The sequence below is a fragment of the Nasonia vitripennis genome, chromosome 3, assembly GCF_009193385.2.
Source record: "Nasonia vitripennis strain AsymCx chromosome 3, Nvit_psr_1.1, whole genome shotgun sequence".
Lineage (NCBI taxonomy): Eukaryota > Metazoa > Arthropoda > Insecta > Hymenoptera > Pteromalidae > Nasonia > Nasonia vitripennis.
In genome coordinates, this window is record NC_045759.1 from 17,124,918 (window position 1) to 17,142,933 (window position 18,016).

An 18,016-nucleotide genomic window follows, 5' to 3' on the forward strand; every position below is an offset into this window, starting at 1 on the left:
GAAAGTAACAGCCGTCTGAAAGAGCTTTCCTTAGAGCTGAAGCTTGTATTGATGTGTGATACAGGTCTTTTGGAGAAACTCAACCTTTGGCCTGCATCACGAACCCGTCGGCGATGGCAAACACGAGAACATCTTTCTTGTAAAAGTATCATCGGTCCCAGAACTCTAGAACTTTGATTTCTTGTCGACGACTCAATTTTTTCTGCTCAAACCGCGCGCCTTATTCATTCCAATCCACTTTGGCAGTCAAGAAGCCGACGCGTCGAACAAATCCCCACCACGGACACGATAATTTCGGTCACCACTTAGAAAATCCCATTATTTATGAGACAGACGGAGAGAGAGCATTGCTATAGAACAAAGGACCGCATAGATAATTGCTCGGCTTGTAAGACGATTGGCCGCAGTGGCAGACCTTCCTGGAAACCAGACACCCTACCATCCGGGGGTGGTATATTTTCCGAGATACCGATACGCCGGTACGCTTATAAAATTTTATAGCCCTGCCTTCCTGTCGCCGCTCTGCTGCACACGAGCCGAAACCGACCACGATTGCGACGCGAAAATGGGCCAGATGCTTGCAATTGGCGTTATAAAATATTGTTAGCCATATACTCTTCATAAAGTATTTATAGCGTTGTTTGTCGACCGGGGAATTTGAAAATTAATACGCGTCAGCTATCACAGGACGAGATCTCTATATAGATCTTACGTAACAGCTCTCAAAAATAATCGCTTCATTTTTAACGATCTCCGCTTGTTTAGCTACGACCTCTCGCCATCGAAATGCCGAAAAGTCTGCGGCGTCGACGTACCCGCGAGAGCATCAAGAAGAAGTATCGACGGGAGGTCTAGCGAGGCTTTCCTCATACGCCGCGTTAGCCAAGACTTCGCGGAAGGAACGCGGTTTTATCTTTCAGTGCGGTTCGAACGCGCGCGCGCGCGAGATGGATTTTCGATCCCCAGCAGAGAGAGAAGAGAGAGAGAGAGAGAGAGAGAGAGAGAGAGAGGACGTGTGTTGCCGAACCGCGGGACTCGAGTATCAAAGGCAGCGACCGAATTTCGTCTCGATGCGTAGTTTTCTCACTTAGTCAAGGCTTGTTGGTAAACCCTCGGAGAAATGGACTTTTCTCCGGGCTTTCGTCGCCTCGAACATGCGGAGAGCGGATGTCATTGGTCTTTGCCAGGGTTTTCTTGAATTCGTTTGTTTTTTTCACATTATAGTGGAATAGAATACGCTGCAGTATTTTCATTTTTCGAATAATCTTAAGGAGCTGCGTATAGCGATGAAGAGAAATGGTTGCGTTTTTTGATGATGATTCATTTAGTAGCAGAAAAAAGTCGGCAAATCGATCGGCAGCTGAAAGCAAAGCAGGTCATTAGTTTTATACGAAATTCGTTCACGGCTTTACCTGGAACAACGTGGGTCGTCAATCGAGACTATATGTATATATAGATATCGACTCCGTATCGAACAAGCAATAATCCGCTTTTAATCCTTTCTCGCGGCATCGTATTTTTGATGCGAATCCGACGTCAGCGCGACTGTTTCAGTATTTTAATGCGATGCAACTAAACTATTCGTGTTGCATTTGAGTGCATAATTATAAAATCAATCCCAAAAAAACATTAACAGCAATGTTTATTCAAGGAAGGAAGTCTCTTAACGTATGCAAAACGTATAATCCTGTTATGAAAACATCAAAATGATTTTTCACTCAGCTTAAGCAAACACGGCATTGTTCGGGCCCCGATAAAGTGGCGTGGCATCAATCCTCCCACGTGTTTCTTCCATTGATTGACCAGTCCTTTCTGTTTTCAGCGGCGAACGACGAGGCGCGGCCAACTGGTCGGACAACCGCAGAAGGTCCGCCGCACGCGGCATCGCCACTGTTCTCGGAGTCCGACACACAAATCATATATTCTCCGGTCAGCTTATGCCGTTCGCTCGATCTTTCCTTTTTTTCTCTTTCCTTTCCTTCATCTCTCATCTGCCTGCTCGCGGCGCTTCGTCTTAAGAGACGCCGCTTGGGTATACATATGGCTTTTTGTTTTCTAAGCCCCGTGAGCCCATCTCTCTCGCGGGCGCGCGCCCAAGTTTGTGCGCGAACATTATTCTTTTCGACTTTCATTAAGCATCAACTCTCGTAGACCGACATCCGTCACCGTTATTGTTCTAGTAGCTCCTTTTCTTGCAGCTGCGAGAGTGGTTCATCAAGATGTGTGTTTTGTAAATTTTGTTTTGATAGACACATGCACCTGATGCTGTTTTTTTTTAAGTTAATTTTAAAATCACAATGCAATCGCATACGTGCTCCAGCTAACAAGTCAACTCATTCGACACACACACCCCAGCGAGGAAAATCGGGAAATTTGTAGGAGAAAATTCCTGGATTCTCCCGGCACATGGAAACAGATTATAACGTCGAGAGCGTGCATAGCAGCGTGAAGAGGGAATCGCGGCTATAGACACATAGCTATACACAGAAGAAAATCTTTTTCGACACACCGCTCTAGTGTACACGCGTATTTTCTACGTCCTCTTGCCGTGTTCGACGCGCGGATTAAGAAGTCAGCATCAGCAACCTCGCCCCCGCATATAGGAGTCGGATTTGCCGCGTGCGAGAAGGACGAGCTCATTGACGTCGGCGATTTCGACTTCGAACTCGTGGATGTATTATGATTTTTCTCTCCCTCCCCTCCCCGAGCTAATCCGCCCTGAATGAGAATAACCCGCTGCGACGCCGCTGCAGTCGCTGTCATCGGCATAGCTCGAAGCGGCACTTGTACCGCGAGAGGCCAACTTTTAAAACAGATGTAATCTCGGGATTTTGCATAGAGTGCCGGCTAGACGTATTTCGTAGAGGTGGTACCAATTAGTATGAAACTATAAATTTTCTTTTCTAAATAAGGGCATCGTTGGCGAGTGGATGTTGCAAAGCCGAGCCCGAACGGGCCGGTGAAAAAAAAGGCACGTCTCCGTCGCGTCGGAGCGACGTCGGAGAGGCCAGACAAATTTTCTCCGTGTAGACAGTAGGTGGGATTAACACCCGCCATATTACGCTCTACCTGGGTGCCGGGCGTAATCTCTTTCGCAAATCTCGGACAGCCCAACCCCCAAACCCAAGTAGGATCATGATTTACCGTTACGGAGTTAATGGTATATGCGTACCTCTGTATACGTAGGTGAGCTTCAAGCCAGCTTCAATAAATTCAGATTGCAACCCAAGTACGTCCGAGCCGGGTCGAATTGTTCTAACGAAAGTTTTATAGACATAATCCGAACACGTTTCAACTAGAACGGCTTATAGCAATCAATATTTAGATTATTTACTGACATAAGCCGAGCAGGTACAAATTAGAAAGCGGTTTTATTGCAATGAGCGTTCCGTGTGCAGTTCTGGGCAAAACCAAGCGGCGTTGGCCGCCCTCTTGTCGCCTAGGTCTTGGTGCATCTATGTTGCTTATATGTAACACCACTACTTGATAAACAAAATACAATACGCCCGCAACGTTGAAAGTTAATATGGTTGCGCAAATCGCTAATTTTTATATCGCTCGCCCGTATATGAGGATCGAACTATTCGATGGAAAACTCTATAGAGTGCGCGCACGACGTAAAAACTGACAGTATCGTAAAAACTCGAACGTTAAAAATCTATAGAATACGCGTCCAGTATAATTCATCCCCGAAATCGGCCCTGCAGCCATTGAAAATCGACGCATTTCGGCGAGCACACATGCGCGCGTTCCCTCACGCACATAATGGAAAATGAATATCCTGCGAGCCACTGGTCGAGGCGCGAGTCTGACCTGCATATTACGATCCAGCAGCAGCAGCAGCAGCTATATAATAAAACATCGCACATATAACATACATAGAAAGAAGATCGGCGCATCGCTTATATTCTTTTGGGGGGATCAGGATGACGTTTTGGGTTTGTCGGCGTCGGACAAGTGCGTGTCCCTCTTTCCCTATTCTTCGCTTATGGGCCAGTCGCGCCTGTGTAGAAGTCACAAAAAGTCAGGTTGCGTAATGGACCGGCGTCACAATACGCGGGCGACGCGCGGCTCCCTTTGATTTTTCCAGATTCTCACGGGCACCCGCTGCTCGCACCCTACTCGGTCTCCAGACCGACCGGCACCTTTTTTTTCCGTGTATATGTATACTCGATGCCGGACACATAGGCCGCAACAGGTCGATGAAAAGGAGTCGGTGCAGCACCCCCGTGCCTTATTATTGCAAACGTTCCTCTTGTGCCACGGCCAGATCAGAGGAAGCGCGCGGATTGTCGCACCGAGGGCACACTTAACGGCCGGAAGCAAAAAATCGCGCCGACACGCTTTAAACTCGTGAAAATTGTTTTGGAAAACATGGGACACTTTTTCCGGACAGAGAGAGAGAGAGAGAGAGAGAGAGAGAGAGACCGCGTTTAAGGACAAGCCATCGGCGGCGGCGCGTTTGAGAGAGGAGCGTCCTCGGAAGCGTGGGCCCGTGGCTTTTCAATGGGTTGTGGTTTGTTTCGTATGGCTATTCAACTGCCGGTAAAATATGTGCGAAAACTGAACGACAATGCCGGCTGTAGCTGTACCGTACTGTTAGTCGATTTCTCAAATGGCTCATATACAGCATTGTGTATAAGGAAACTTTCAACTTTCGACTTTTTCGGCGGCTCCTTGGACATCAAAACAAGAATTTCTTCGATTCTTGTATCTCGCTCGCTTCGAGAATAATACGATTTTCGAAATCTAGAACTCGATATTTCATCGCACCGATCAAACTTCGGACTGCGTGTAATTTGCATAGCGTTTAAAAACTGAGATACTGGGCACGCTTTCTATATTCATGAGAATTTTTCATCTCGACGCGGTGTCCTCGAAGTTTCTCGAAAATGATTAGAGTCAAAATCCGTAGATTTATTACAGCGTGCCTTAAGAAAAGAACGAGCCCTCGTATATAGATATAAATCTAACCCTGCGAGCAGTGTGTGTACTTTCGGCGACCTGTCGCGCGCGGCCGAGCGAAATATACACGGAGCTGCGGCGTAAGCGAGATTTATCGCGTAAATAATTACCGAAAAAAGCGTATCAGCCGTGAATCTGACTCTAAAGAGCTGTGTGTGACTCTCAGGTGCAACGATCTTCGAAAATTGATTTATCGATTTTTCTGTATAAAAGCTCGACCAAAAAAAATCCAAATTTTCCGAGAATCGGCAAACACGCGCTCCCACAGATCCTCGAGAATGTCGCGCAACTGTGTCGTGCGAGACATCATTAGATGACTCTGCGAATCCGCGAATGACTCGAAAACAGCGTCTGTGTGCGTACTATACACACATGCGCTCACAACGGAGCTTTGGAGGCACATATCCGACAAGTCCTGTAAAACAAACACGCGATTTTCGCCGGTCATTCCTTATTGCGCCGCATCAGTACCGCCTTGCGCGGCTAAACGATCGATGACAAACGAGCCCTTGCGAAGCTGTTTATTCCTTGGGAAATGTGTATAGGAAGCTCGTTTTCGAGTTTGCCCAATACTGGGCGCAAGATTAATGATGCCGCGGTTCGTCTGTGCGAGCTGCGCCGCTATCTCCGTAGATGCTACTCTTGGACCTTTTTCGATCGTTAGGCTTGTGTATTATAGAAATGACGAGGCGAGCGAAGACGATGCCACGGGGTCGTTAGGACTTTTTGGGCATCTTTGTCGCGAAAATTTCTAGCTTTTTGGTGGGAAAGGAAGCGGGCGATCGCCTAGAAATACACAGAGCGTTGGGAAAACATATTTGCACGGTTTATAAGATCGAGCAATCAACCCGTGTATATATTCCAAGATTCGAGCGCAGTATACAACACATCGAAATACAGCGAAATGTCGTATCCGACGATTTGCGATTGAAATCCGAGAAGCCGGCTATAGAATCGATCGACGCGTCGACTTAAACCCGCAGTCAAAGACATTTGTCAAACCCTTCCAGCCACGCGGCTCTAATCCTTTTACTCGAGTCGCTCGTTAGCGATACTTTCGGCTATGAAATCCTTCCTAAGTACGCTTAATCTCGTACCGCGCTCTAGCACATGTACACGGCACAGGATGCTATACTCGCATATACCTGTCGATCTTCCGCTTGTTTGCACACGCAGTGTAGAGTTAATACTACGCGGCGAAGTCAAGTCTCGCGTCTCGGTGTGAGAGCTCCGTAATCTCTTGTTTACGACGGGTTAATCCTTAAACCGATTCGCTGGCGCACTTGTCTTCCTTGTGCGTCGGGTTAATCTCTCTCTCTCTCTCTCTCTCTCTCTCTCTCTCTCTCTCTCTCTCTCTCTCTCTCTCTCTCTCGCCACCGCCGTCGCGCAGGATCCTCTCCTCGGCTTACGGCGCAAACAGCTCCGATGGCTCTCCAAACAGCCGAAAGCGTCGAAGGATGTTTTTTCCGAGCGTGTATAGGCTGCATCTGTTACCGTTTTTCGAGAACGTGTGACATTCACGCGGTTGTAAAACGAGACTCGGGTTTGGTTTTTACACGAGGTCCTGATTTTTATGTTTGCGGAGGACACAACGCTGTATTTGTGTTGTATCACGATCGCTTGTAACTATGTTTAATGTAAAATGATGAAAACTATACGAAAGAAACATTCCGAGTCAACGCGCGCTTCACGAGGATTTCGTGGAAGCGAAAGAACTTAAGGTTATTTATGAGAATATTTCATTCGATGCATACAGTCCCGCAGGTATGTAAGGCCGCGAGAAGACCTCTGACAGAGTTTTCGGAGTCTCTGTCTCCGGGGGTGAAAAGGGAATCTCATAGAAAAAAAGCTCGCTGAGGTTTTCAAGCATCATTGAGCGGATTAGTGGGTCCTGCACCGAAGGAAAGTCCCGGAATGAGAGAGAAGAGATACAGCCGTGTGTAAGCAGCTCGGATTCGGAATTTTGCACCTGAACGGCCGATCGAGTTTCCCCGAGTTTTTTTCTTCTCGTCGAAGAGCGCAGGTGGATGACGATGCGCCGCGCTTCTTTTCTCTACTTTTTTTCACCTTTGTCATTCATAGCTTTCCTTCTTTTTACTTCGCTCTCAGCGATCCGAATTTTCCTCCGCCGAAATCTAGTTTCAAAAATATGATCCGATACTATTGCCATTCCGGGACGACACTTTTATATCACCGCAAAACTGTCGTTTGACGAATAAAAATACCATACGAGATTCCGTATATAAAACCGTCTTCTCCCCTATACCTCTGCTCGTTAGATAGCGTCCCTTTTTTCTACGGCGGGCCGTCGTAAAAAAAATCGTAACAGCGAGATGGCTCGCGGGGTTTCCAGTAAAAACCATAAAAGTCCCCTGAGTTACGGTATACGAACTCGGAAGCCGCGCATTTCTAGGATTGCTTTTTGGCCGGGACTTTTAATGTCGGGAGCTGCGACGAGGGGAACAGAGAGAGAGAGAGAGAGAGAGAGAGAGAGAGAGAGAGAGAGAGAGAGAGAGAGAGAGAGAGAGAGAGAGAGAGAGAGAGAGACGCATATTATCGCCGGAGAAATGAATTATACGCCAGCGCTGAGTCTCGAGTGTATAAATTCGAAATTCGTCCCGCGACGATACGCGCGCTCGAGTTTATTAGCGGGACGTTTTCGGGGACCAGCGAGTTGTGCGAGCAAATATCAACCCCGGGATAATTAATATTTCTTCATGAATAATCCTAATGATGCGTCCTATGCAAATCGCTCGATTATGTAAAGCCGCGGCACATATAGTGGAGCCGTGATTCACGGGCCGGATCGCCTTTTTCTTTGCTGGAATCAGAAGCGTCATGTATAAACAAAACGTTCGTCGTCGATCGCGAGCGCAACTATACATAAATCGCGATGGCAATCAGCGCCGTTTCCAATAACAATCGCGCTGCAAGCCTAAGAAAAAACTGTTTTGACAGCGTCACTCACATATTAAAACGCGGCGAACAATAGCAGGCAACTGCAGCGCGTACGTCCTATCTTCGGAATCTAAATTCGCCAGAAATCCCCGCGCAGTCAGCGGCCATCACGTGCGCAAACCATTTCTCGTAGAAAAAGGGAAAGAGACAAAGGCCGTCGCTCGCGCGCGAAAAGCAGATCGAGCAGATCATTCCGGCTGCAGTACCTGCTCTCGACCTCCGTCCTGATTTGCATCGGTTCAGCGCGCCCGAATGTCTCCCCCGTTCCAGGAGCGAGAGACTCAGCGACGACGCTATACACACTCTCGCGTGTATAATACAAGGTGCGCAGGGGAGAAAAGCGATTTGACACACCCCGAGCTGCTTCTGCGCTTCATTTTCCACCCCCCGAGGCGATCATTTGTTTCTCCTGATGCGGCACGCGTGCAGGATTTCTCGGCGCTCTTTCGACAGCGCGACCGCAGAACAATGTCCCGATCCTCGAACCCGATGCGATCGATAAGATAAGCCGCGAGCGTGCGAGTTTTCTCGAAAAAGAAGTCATAAATATTTTTTTTTCGCTCCTCTCCGAGTTCCGAGAGCTGCGCCTCTCTTTTTTTCTGCTCTCAAGGGTGAACCCGTCCCGATCATTGGCGCTGAGGTCTGTGTTTTTTTTTCTCGCCGCGCCCGGTGAACTGGTGGCTGCTGCTGCTGCTGCTCGAGTTTTCACGCTAATTATCGGGATTGAATGGTCGCTTTTCTAGCTTTTATGTTCGCCGGGCGGGACGTGGCTTTGTTCGATCCCCACCTTCGACTCTATGATTTTTGCTTCGAGATAGGACTGACTTATGGTTGTTTGAATTGTGCGCCGCTGTTGAATAAATGTTCAGCCTGCAGCTCGCGCAAGAGAGTTTATCCGGAAAATAAAAACGAATGCATAAGCATAAAAGCCTGCAAAATTAATCATTCCGCTAATTCTGTCTGCCGGTCGCGCTAAGCTCTCCTTAAGACGTACAAATTGTCCGCGGGCACTTTCGTCCTCAAGACACCTTGCAAATTACAGCAGCATCAGCAGTCGCGCTGAGAAATTGAAAAATTAATCCCCCGGCTTGTCTCTCCCCAACTCGAGCTAGACCCTTCTCTCTCGAGCGCAGCTCCTAATCTGAAACCCGCGGCAATCGAGCCGAAATCTCATTAACGCGAAGAGCCAAGCGAGTCGTCGTGCTGGTCTCTCGCGCTCGCGCGTGGGAGTAGTGTTTACGAATGGACCAATTTACCCCACGCGGGGAGCCACTAAGCGGCTTATTAGCGCCACAATGGCTTCTCGTGGCCAGCCTCTCCGCAGCAGCGCGGAGAGAAAGGGTTGCGCGCGGGGCGGGCACTCGCGCATTAAGATTTACAAGCGATGACGAGACGCGCACCGCCAGGACACATGCTTTGCAGATTCTCCGAGTTTTGTGGGAAGAGCCGCTGCAGAGGCTCGCGCGAGAATGAATTGCGGACAAACAAGAGAGGCTGCGGGGGCGGCTGTTTCCCCGAGAGCATCGCTCTCGCCGTGCACAAGCCAAGTGTGCAGTGCAAGAATCCTTTCGATGATCGATGATTTAGTCGTTTCCGCACACTGTCCTATGCCTTTTGCGAAACGCGCCACTCGCTCATTCTCTCGCCATTATGCGGCACAAGCCAAGCACAGGCCGCTGCGGTTTCTGCGTTTACGATGTTGTTACTGCGCGCGAGAGAAGAAGAGGAGGAGGAGGAGGCGAGGCGCGCATTATGAGCGTGAAATTCTGCTTGGAAAAAAGCCTTTCTTCGCTGTTTTCGCCGGGACTATGCGGCGTGTTTACACAGGGATAATCAATTTTCTCGGGAGCGAGATTGGTTTATCGCCCCGGTGATCCGATAGCAGGACCTGCTTCTGTGCGGAGATAATGGAGTAGACGCGGCGAGTGTGTGTGTGTGTGTGTGTGTGTGTGTGTGTGCAGTATAGCCAGCACCGACTCGGCTGCACTTCCGCCGCGAGTTATCGAGCTGGCTTATCGGGATTGCAACGCCCAGCCAAGTCTGCGAGTCCTGCGCTGCTGTGGCTGCTGCGGGAGAGGATCGCTGATAACGTCGTGGGTTACGAGCGATGGAGATGATGATGATGATGATGATGACGATGATGGGCTGGAAAAGGTTTTGTTTTTTTTAAGGATGGGTAATCGCTGTGTCAATGGGTTTTCGTTATGCTTATCGGCTGTTTGAGCAACGATTCGAGCGGTGTTTACTTTGCGCTTTCGTGTTTTAATCGAATGAAATCCTGTATTGAAAAACTTCGTTTACACTGCAAGCTTGTATGTAAAAGACAGCAGCGTTGCGTCCCGAATCGGCTTCTGGAAATCGATCAAAAGTTAAAGCCCGGGTCTCACATAACAGCTAGTCCTACACAACTTCCTCTTCCAAATGAGAAGAAGAAAAAGCAGAACCATACCGTCCACACATTGATAGCAAATCGTCTTCCCAGAGCGTCGTCGTCGGCACCTCCGGACCATAAATCTCTCTCGCTCTCGTGGCTCCTTACACACACGCGCGAACACTGCGGATCTCGGGCACAGCGTGCGCATCAGGCTCGACCGACAACAAAAGCCGACTACACGGCTTCCCGGGTAGAGCGCGTCAGAGCCTACAGAACGAACTATACCGCTGCAAAAAGGCCTCCGGGGTGAAGCCGATCATCGACGTCGAGGCCTGCCGCACGAGGTGACGACGTTTTCGCGCTACCGATCACAGCGAGGCTCGCCCTCGGGCCCCATTCTTCCCGCGTGTCGAGAAGTCAAAAAGCTCCCGCTGACCGGGCCGACGCACGCGTCATTACGAAAATTAGCGCGCGCTCGCAGAGGAAAAAGCCCGCGAGAAAGCCGGCCTCCTGCGGTTGACCCGAAGCAGGTTCATCGTCGGCGAGAGAAAGAAGAAAGAAGCGCGCGCGACGTTTAACAAGTTGAAAGGCTGGGTGCGGAGGTGCAAAGATAGGACTTTTGTTATGCGGGGCAAGAGTTAACACGGAGAAAATTGCCGGGGCTTTGTTTAAGCGCGGCTGCGGCCTTGACGCGGAGAGAGAAATTTCGCAGCGGTGTAGGGTAGGTACAACTGGTGGCCAGTGTGCGGGTTTTTTGTCGCCTGTTTTTGAAAAGAAAAGCCGATTCGATTGATGCTACATAGGCGGGGATGATTTTGGTTGGGGGTGTCGAGAGAAAGTCGTGTGCAATGTGTGCGACGCTTTTTTTAGGTTTTTCTTGCATGTGAATTATAATGAACACGTGACTGCGGCGTAAGTTCAGGTTGTAGTGCGAAGTCAGAATTGTTTGTAGTCGCACAACGCAACTCAGCATTTTTCTGTATACTGAGCGAATTATGAATGAAATGTTATGACAACTGTGAGCACTTCGGAATAAACTTGTGCTTGTACGCAGGAAGATTCCTGTTTTCTAAAATCGTAACAGCTGTATGGCGTTGTTGGTAAACATGCATCGCACGCGTACTATACATCAAGATTATATATATGCAGATTCTTTCATCTATCAGATTTGCGCTTCATGGCACTGAACTCAACAATCACAATACTGATTCTATTTTAAAATTTATTTTTCCGTGCTCTTAAAGCACTGTTCGTTTACATTTCGTTTAGAATTTCTCGCACGAATAATCATACGCAAAACGCTCGCATAATTTTCGACGCTTCGGCAGAGCAATCTGCTAAAGACGTATACAATCCCGTTGCAGCTTCGCTCTCGGAAGCCAAGTGTCGGGAGTTGCATTAGAAATTTTATTTTCCCACACTCCGCCTCCTTGGCATTTCGCGTTGCATTACTCAAAATTACAGCATGCAAGCGGGAAACTGAACAAGTTCGAGTTCCTTCCTCTCGTTCCTTGAAAAATTTTACGGCCGCGAAAATCGCCTCATTGTCGCGTGCGGGTCATCAGCGTCTGAGGCCCAAAAAAGGAACGATGCCCATAATCACATTGAGTGACAAAAAAGCGTGTCGTCGCGCGGTCTCGTTCAATAGCCCGCAGAAAGCAGAGGAAAGTGGGAGAGAGGAAGACGGCGACTGCGCGGACATTATGCCACACAGGGGTAGGGGGAAGAAAAGGGAGCCAAGGAAGGATTCCTTAGAAAGCTTCTAGGCGAGCGTAGAAGTGGGGTGGAAGGAGAGAGCCAGGGGTGCGCTGTAGACCACAAAAGAAGCAGGGATTCTTCTCAGCTCCCTCTCTCTCTCTCTCTCTAGCAGTGAGAGAGAGAGACTTGATCTATGGGGTCCGTATGCGTATGCGTGCAGTGCACGCGGCTGCCGGAGCGGTGGGGAGAGCGCATGCGCAAAAGATCCGTTCGTCTGTCCCGCACGCTCCGGACCTATGGGTCTGCTCGTTGCGCTCACCCCCACTCTGATTTGCTGGGCCTAGCTTTTCGTATGCAGCGCGTATAGTTCTCTCTCTCCTCCCACCCTCGCTCTGTAGTGGCGGCGGCGCTGCTCCCTCTCTTTCTCTCTCTCTCTCTCGTTGCCGGGCCAGTTATTAAAACCGAGGCGACACGCTTGCAAACCAGCAATTATCCTCCGAACGCCCGAGGATACAGTTTGGCAGGTTCAGAAGGAAGTAGAAGACAGCAGAGCTGACAGATAGCCAGTGTGCAAGTGAATTTCTCCATCTCGGTGTGCTGTTTGTGTACCGTTTAAGTTTTTCAGTGTTCACGTGAGGTTTTACTTTTAAGACAGAGTGCTGTCAGTGTATACACTCGGAAAATGGATCCAAATAATTCTTACAACACGATCGACCAGCTAATGCCCACCATTCATCAGCTAACTAATTACACCCAGGTATGTGCTTGAAAAAATTAACTTGTTTACTGTTAAATAGAATTAAAATCGTTTCAAAACTTTGTTTGGAAAATCATCTCAACTCTAAGCTGTCGGTTTTTAAGCCTAGAGTGTAGAGTAAAATTTAACTGATTCCCTGTATATATATATATATATATATTATATGTGGTACTTATTATTATTTTCATTCATTTTCACGTATCGCACACTGTTTACATCTGTAAAAAGCCGCTAAGCTCGTTGAATTTAACGAAATACAAACAACCATAGTAAAATAAATTTTAAACATTCATACACGTACTAACGTTCGATTTTTTTCATTATTTACAGTTCTTGCCCTCGTATATACCACAGATGAGCGTGGAATACAATAACCATCAACTTCCAGAAGAGTACGAATCCAATGCGAACTCCACAATGAAACAACACAACAATCAGCCCACGTATTTATCTTCGACCATTCGGCAAGTTTCGACAGCCCCTGTGACAGGGTCAGTTTTTTGTACTGACGCTGCCTACAGCTGGCCGCCAGCACCGAGGAACTTCCCGCAAAGGGATCTGTACGTCATGCCGCCCTCACCCCCGGGCTTACCACCACCTGCAAATGCGAGCCTTCATTCGTCAGCAAACATCTTCAGGAAGCCGGTGACGCCCCCAGCAGAAAGAGAAGAAATGTTAAAGGCTCTACGGGAGTTTAACGTAAAGATACAGGCAGATCAAGCGATGCTAAACGCTTTTCACAACATTGATTCGAGGGCGGCGAGAAAATGCACTCGCTGCCAGTGCCCCAACTGCATGGCAGACGGCGGCAATGTAGGCCGAGACGGAAAGAGACAGCACAGCTGTCATATAGATGGTTGCAATAAGGTATACGGCAAAACTTCCCACCTGAAGGCCCATTTACGGTGGCATTCCGGAGAGAAGCCATATTTTTGTAATTGGAAACCCTGTGGGAAGTCATTCACAAGGAGCGATGAGTTACAACGTCACATGCGTACCCACACAGGTGAGAAAAGATTTGTTTGTCCCGAGTGCGGCAAGCGCTTCATGCGAAGCGACCATTTAAACAAGCATCGAAAAACACACGACAAGCAGGCGGCCAAAAAGAAAGCGAAGAAACTGGCTGACGAAGCCGGTGCCTCGTCTGGGGCACCCCCGGCCGCCAACAAGGAGAACGGCATCGCCATGCCGATTGTAAACTTCAACCTGACTGCTCAGATGTCGCAGAGACAGCAGCAGCAGCAGCAGCAGCAGCAGCAGCAGCAGCAGCAGCAGCAGCAGCAGCAGCAGCAGCAGCAGCAGCAGCATCAGCAGCATCAGCAGCAGCAGCATCAGCAGCAGCCCCAAGTTCTCCAAGAACCCCAGCACAATCTGCCGTATTTTTCTCATCTACAGTACAACCAGTACCAACAAACAAATAGCGCCTTCAAAGAGACTGGAGCACACGTGATGTCAGAATATCACGAGCAACTTTATCTCCAAGCACAATCGGCGAATCAAATGAATGGCTGGTCAGATCAGTCTCTATCCACAGCTATGGGACTTTTGTTTTGAGTGCGACAGTGTAGATTGATTTTTCGCCGAACGAACAATTTAAGCAATACAAACGTATTGCTAGCGATTATCAGAGACTCAGCTTACGAATTGTTTTTGTACACGCGAGACTGAATAATTGTTGTTTTTAGTAAATTAACTATTGTTTTCTTTTTATTTATCAGTGCGAAAAAATGTCGTTCACGTTGAATGTTCGGATATGGAAAACGCCCGAGGACTGTTTACATAGATTTAAGTTTAGCGCGGGCGTCGTCGCGCGATCGGTAATGATAATAATTTTTTGCAAGTAAATAAAAGAACAAATTTTTTTTTAATTAGCATTTTTTGCACGAACGTATAGCATACCGTCGATATGTAACGAAACTACAAAATTGTCACTATTATTAGAGCAACTATACTTTGAATTCGTTCGTGCAAAAAATGTCATTCGAAGGAAGTGCATATCTAACGAGATATGCAGAGTATACGAAAATTTATACTCACGCGTAATATGTAGTCTGACGGAATCGTACTTATATGTATGCGTTGTAATTGTTTGTAGTCTTAAGGAAACTTAATTATATGTATGAATTGTTATTTGTATAGCACATTATTTCACGCCGCACGTTCATTATTAATTGTTTTACGCGAGTATAAAAATTGTTAGTCTTAAGAGCGTAGGAATAAAATTTATAGCAATTGTATCATTCGTTTGAAAACTTCCATCTGTACATAGTGTATTTATAAAAACTACTTGGATGTGCGATAATGTGCTTACACGTGTAAATAGTAGCCGTGAAAAATCGAACTTAGAAATAATAATAGCTGAAAGTTGAACTACAAAATTGTCTTTTTTTTTAATTTACCATTGTATAAATTCGTTATAGAGCAGTTATGCATACTTTAACAGTTGCATAATTCATTCGCAAACTACCATCTCTATATTTGTAAAAACTGCCGAAAATACGCGTGATAATGAGTACACGTGATGTTTAATTCAAGGAATTGAGAAAGAAATTTAAAATAGCCGAAAACAAATCAAAATCCATAGCATCTTGAAACTTTTTTTTAATAACATAAATAAATCGTTACGATAATATGAAAATACAAATTATGTCTTGGAATTCTTCACCCATATCCTCTCCCAAACTTCAAATTTAACGAATTGGTCACTTTTATTGAAAAGCATCGATTTATCTTCAGTAACTTATTATTCTCTTTTCAAAAATTTTCATTCAACAGCGCAACAAGGGTTTATAGATCGAGGCCATATCGAGAATGAAAACAAACGCATAGTATACGCTGAACTACGAATTGTAAACAGCGACCAGCTGATCCTCAGTAGAATACAACAGAACTGACTAGCAGAAAATTTCACGGAAATTTATATCATCTAAATCTTAGAAAATTTCACGAAAATTTATGCCATCTTAATCATATAATAATAAGGTATAAACGCTGAGGGACGATCATGGAACATTGAGAGAGTACATTGGGCTGCGAAATAAAGGTCTCGTATATGGGGTACCGTGAAAATTCACATAATAACAAATCATCCCCTTGTCGTATATCAAGTTTTGCTCGACGTCTTCCTGCCTGTCACACGATACATCCTCCGCTCCGCCCCGGTACCGACAATGAGCACGGCCCAGTCCGATGCTCGTACGTGCGCGCCTCTTTTTACTTATATGTTCCGCTCTCACAATTGAAATGGAAAAATTAAATCGAATTTTTCACTCTCACTTTTTGTCGAATTTTACATTCTATTTAAAATGATTTTCCCTATAAAAATTTATATCATAATTTCTATTCTGAAAAATACTAGCTGTAAGAAACTAATTAAGAGACTAAATTGACCTTAAATGAATTTAGTTGAGAAATGAAATAAAATTTCTTGATAAATAACAACACTGTTATGCTAAAAATCTTGCAAATCATAACACAGCTGAATTCGCGACTCAATTCCGGCGCGCTACAGGCTGAAGCTTCTTGCTGCCGCCGACAGATGTCGCCAGTCTTACTCTCCGTGACTTCGCGGAGTCACATCTCTCTCTCTCTCTCTCACGCATCGGTTCACGCTTGCACACAGGTACAATCGCACACCTATATACCCGCGGCTCTCGAGGTAGGGGAAGGAGGGCTATTAAATGGGCGGGCGCCGGCCGTAGCCCCGGCAAAGATTCATGGCTGGCGCGCCGCAAAGGAGCGACAGCGAGAGAGAACAGTTCGAGAGAATAAAACAAAAGACTCGAGCGCGAGAGAGCGAGAGAGAGAGAGAGAGAGAGAGAGAGACCAAAGGCGCCGCGCTGTTGCGGCTGAATTATATCGACAAAGAGCGCATATGCGTATATAAAAAGAGCGTGGGTGGGAGGCAGTGGAAGCTTATCCAGGTGCTGATGCGTATGTACCGAAAACACGTATACGTAGACTCACGGCGCGCGTAGGATAACGACGGCGACGGCGACGACGACGACACTGCGACAGAGAGCGGAGGGAGAGAGAGAGAAAGAGCGGGAGAGAGGAGGCGCGCGCGAAGGGGGTGGCGCCACGGTAATTCCAGAGTCGCGCGGAGCGAGCGAGCGAGCGTTTGCTTTCGCGTGTGTATAGGTACGCGAAAGGATAAGAGCGAGCTGCTGCAGCGGAGGAGAGAGACCGGCAGCAGTTGGTTGGCCGATCGCTATAGTAGGAGCTTCTCTCTCCGTGCGCGCTGCAGCTCACGACGAGAGAAAGAGAGAGGCTCGCGTATACAAGTAGACGCACCTATATGCATACGCACGTGTGCGTGTGTGTGCGCGTTGCGTGTCGACTTTCTCGTATCGCGGTCGCTCCGTCTCTGTCGTCGAGCCGCACACGCGAGCCGTGTGTGTAGACACGTACCTATACTCGCTGCAGCAGCAGCAGCAGCACGAGGAGCGCGTGAAAAGCCGCGAGAGGCTCGCGCGCCCGGTCAGTGCGCGCCGCCGCGATTCAAAGCAGGCCACGCTCGTGTATATTCTCCTCTCGCGAGTATATAGTATATATATATATATATATATATATATATATATATATACACCTACATCTTCTATCGCGAGGATGCGCCGGTGCAGGACGACATGTCTCGTGTGTCTCCTCGTTGTTGTCGCTGTCGCGCTTTGACCGGTACGAGCATCAGTATAAGTGATATGCAGTGTGCGTGAACTCTTGCGGTCATCCGACGGAGGACGAGGTGCCAGAGAGAGAAACAACGCGAGGGAGAGACGGAGAAAACAAGATAGATTATTACTATTACCCGGGCAAGCTGGAGGCGGAGGTCGGCGGTGGCGGCGGCGGGGGCCGCAGAGCTGTCAGCCCCACGGCGCCCCTCAACTCCATAAACGTGAGTTCTGCGCGATATACTTATATATAATATCTATGTATGTTAGGCATGTATGCTCTCTCCTATTATAGGCTATGCCTACGCGCGAATCAAAAACCTTTCCTTCACGCACATACAGTCGAGCAAAGTATCGTCCAACTTTTGTCCCTGCACATAACCCCAAATTTCGAACGAGCACTGCGGCGCCGAGCTCCGTCGAAGACCGACTGAGGCTTCGATGGCGCGAGCTCGTTTCTCTAAAAATTTAATAGCGAGACTCTCTTTCTCTCTCCCTTCTATTCTCTCTTTCGCCGTGTAATTCCTCCTCGCTCTACACTCGACGCAACGCGAGAGAGAACCGGTGGGCCCGCACGGTGAAAATAATGAGAAAAGA

The 18,016-nt window shown here is 47.6% G+C and overlaps 2 protein-coding genes across 2 annotated transcripts in view; both read left to right on the forward strand.

The window, feature by feature from the left end:
- Positions 1-12,457: 12,457 nt before the first annotated feature.
- Positions 12,458-15,131, forward strand: LOC100680150 (zinc finger protein rotund-like). Its single transcript, XM_016984435.3, has 2 exons — positions 12,458-12,752; positions 13,083-15,131. Exons 1-2 carry the CDS (start codon positions 12,678-12,680, stop codon positions 14,304-14,306), a joined length of 1,299 nt encoding a protein of 432 aa, XP_016839924.1. The 5' UTR covers positions 12,458-12,677; the 3' UTR covers positions 14,307-15,131.
- Positions 15,132-17,328: 2,197 nt separating this feature from the next.
- Positions 17,329-18,016, forward strand: part of LOC100122473 (buttonhead/sp8-like) — an 88,579-nt gene continuing 87,891 nt past the window's right edge. Inside the window, exon 1 of the mRNA XM_031927766.1 lies at positions 17,329-17,643. The gene's annotated coding sequence lies outside the window, so the exon portion shown is untranslated. The remainder of the gene's footprint in view (positions 17,644-18,016) is intronic.

Bases quoted from the DNA above. Each gene is read 5' to 3' on its own strand.
- LOC100680150 (XM_016984435.3), top strand. From the start codon at position 12,678: ATGGATCCAAATAATTCTTACAACACGATCGACCAGCTAATGCCCACC. The intron at 12,753-13,082 runs GTATGTGCTTGA...CATTATTTACAG, and splicing joins AGCTAACTAATTACACCCAG to TTCTTGCCCTCGTATATACC.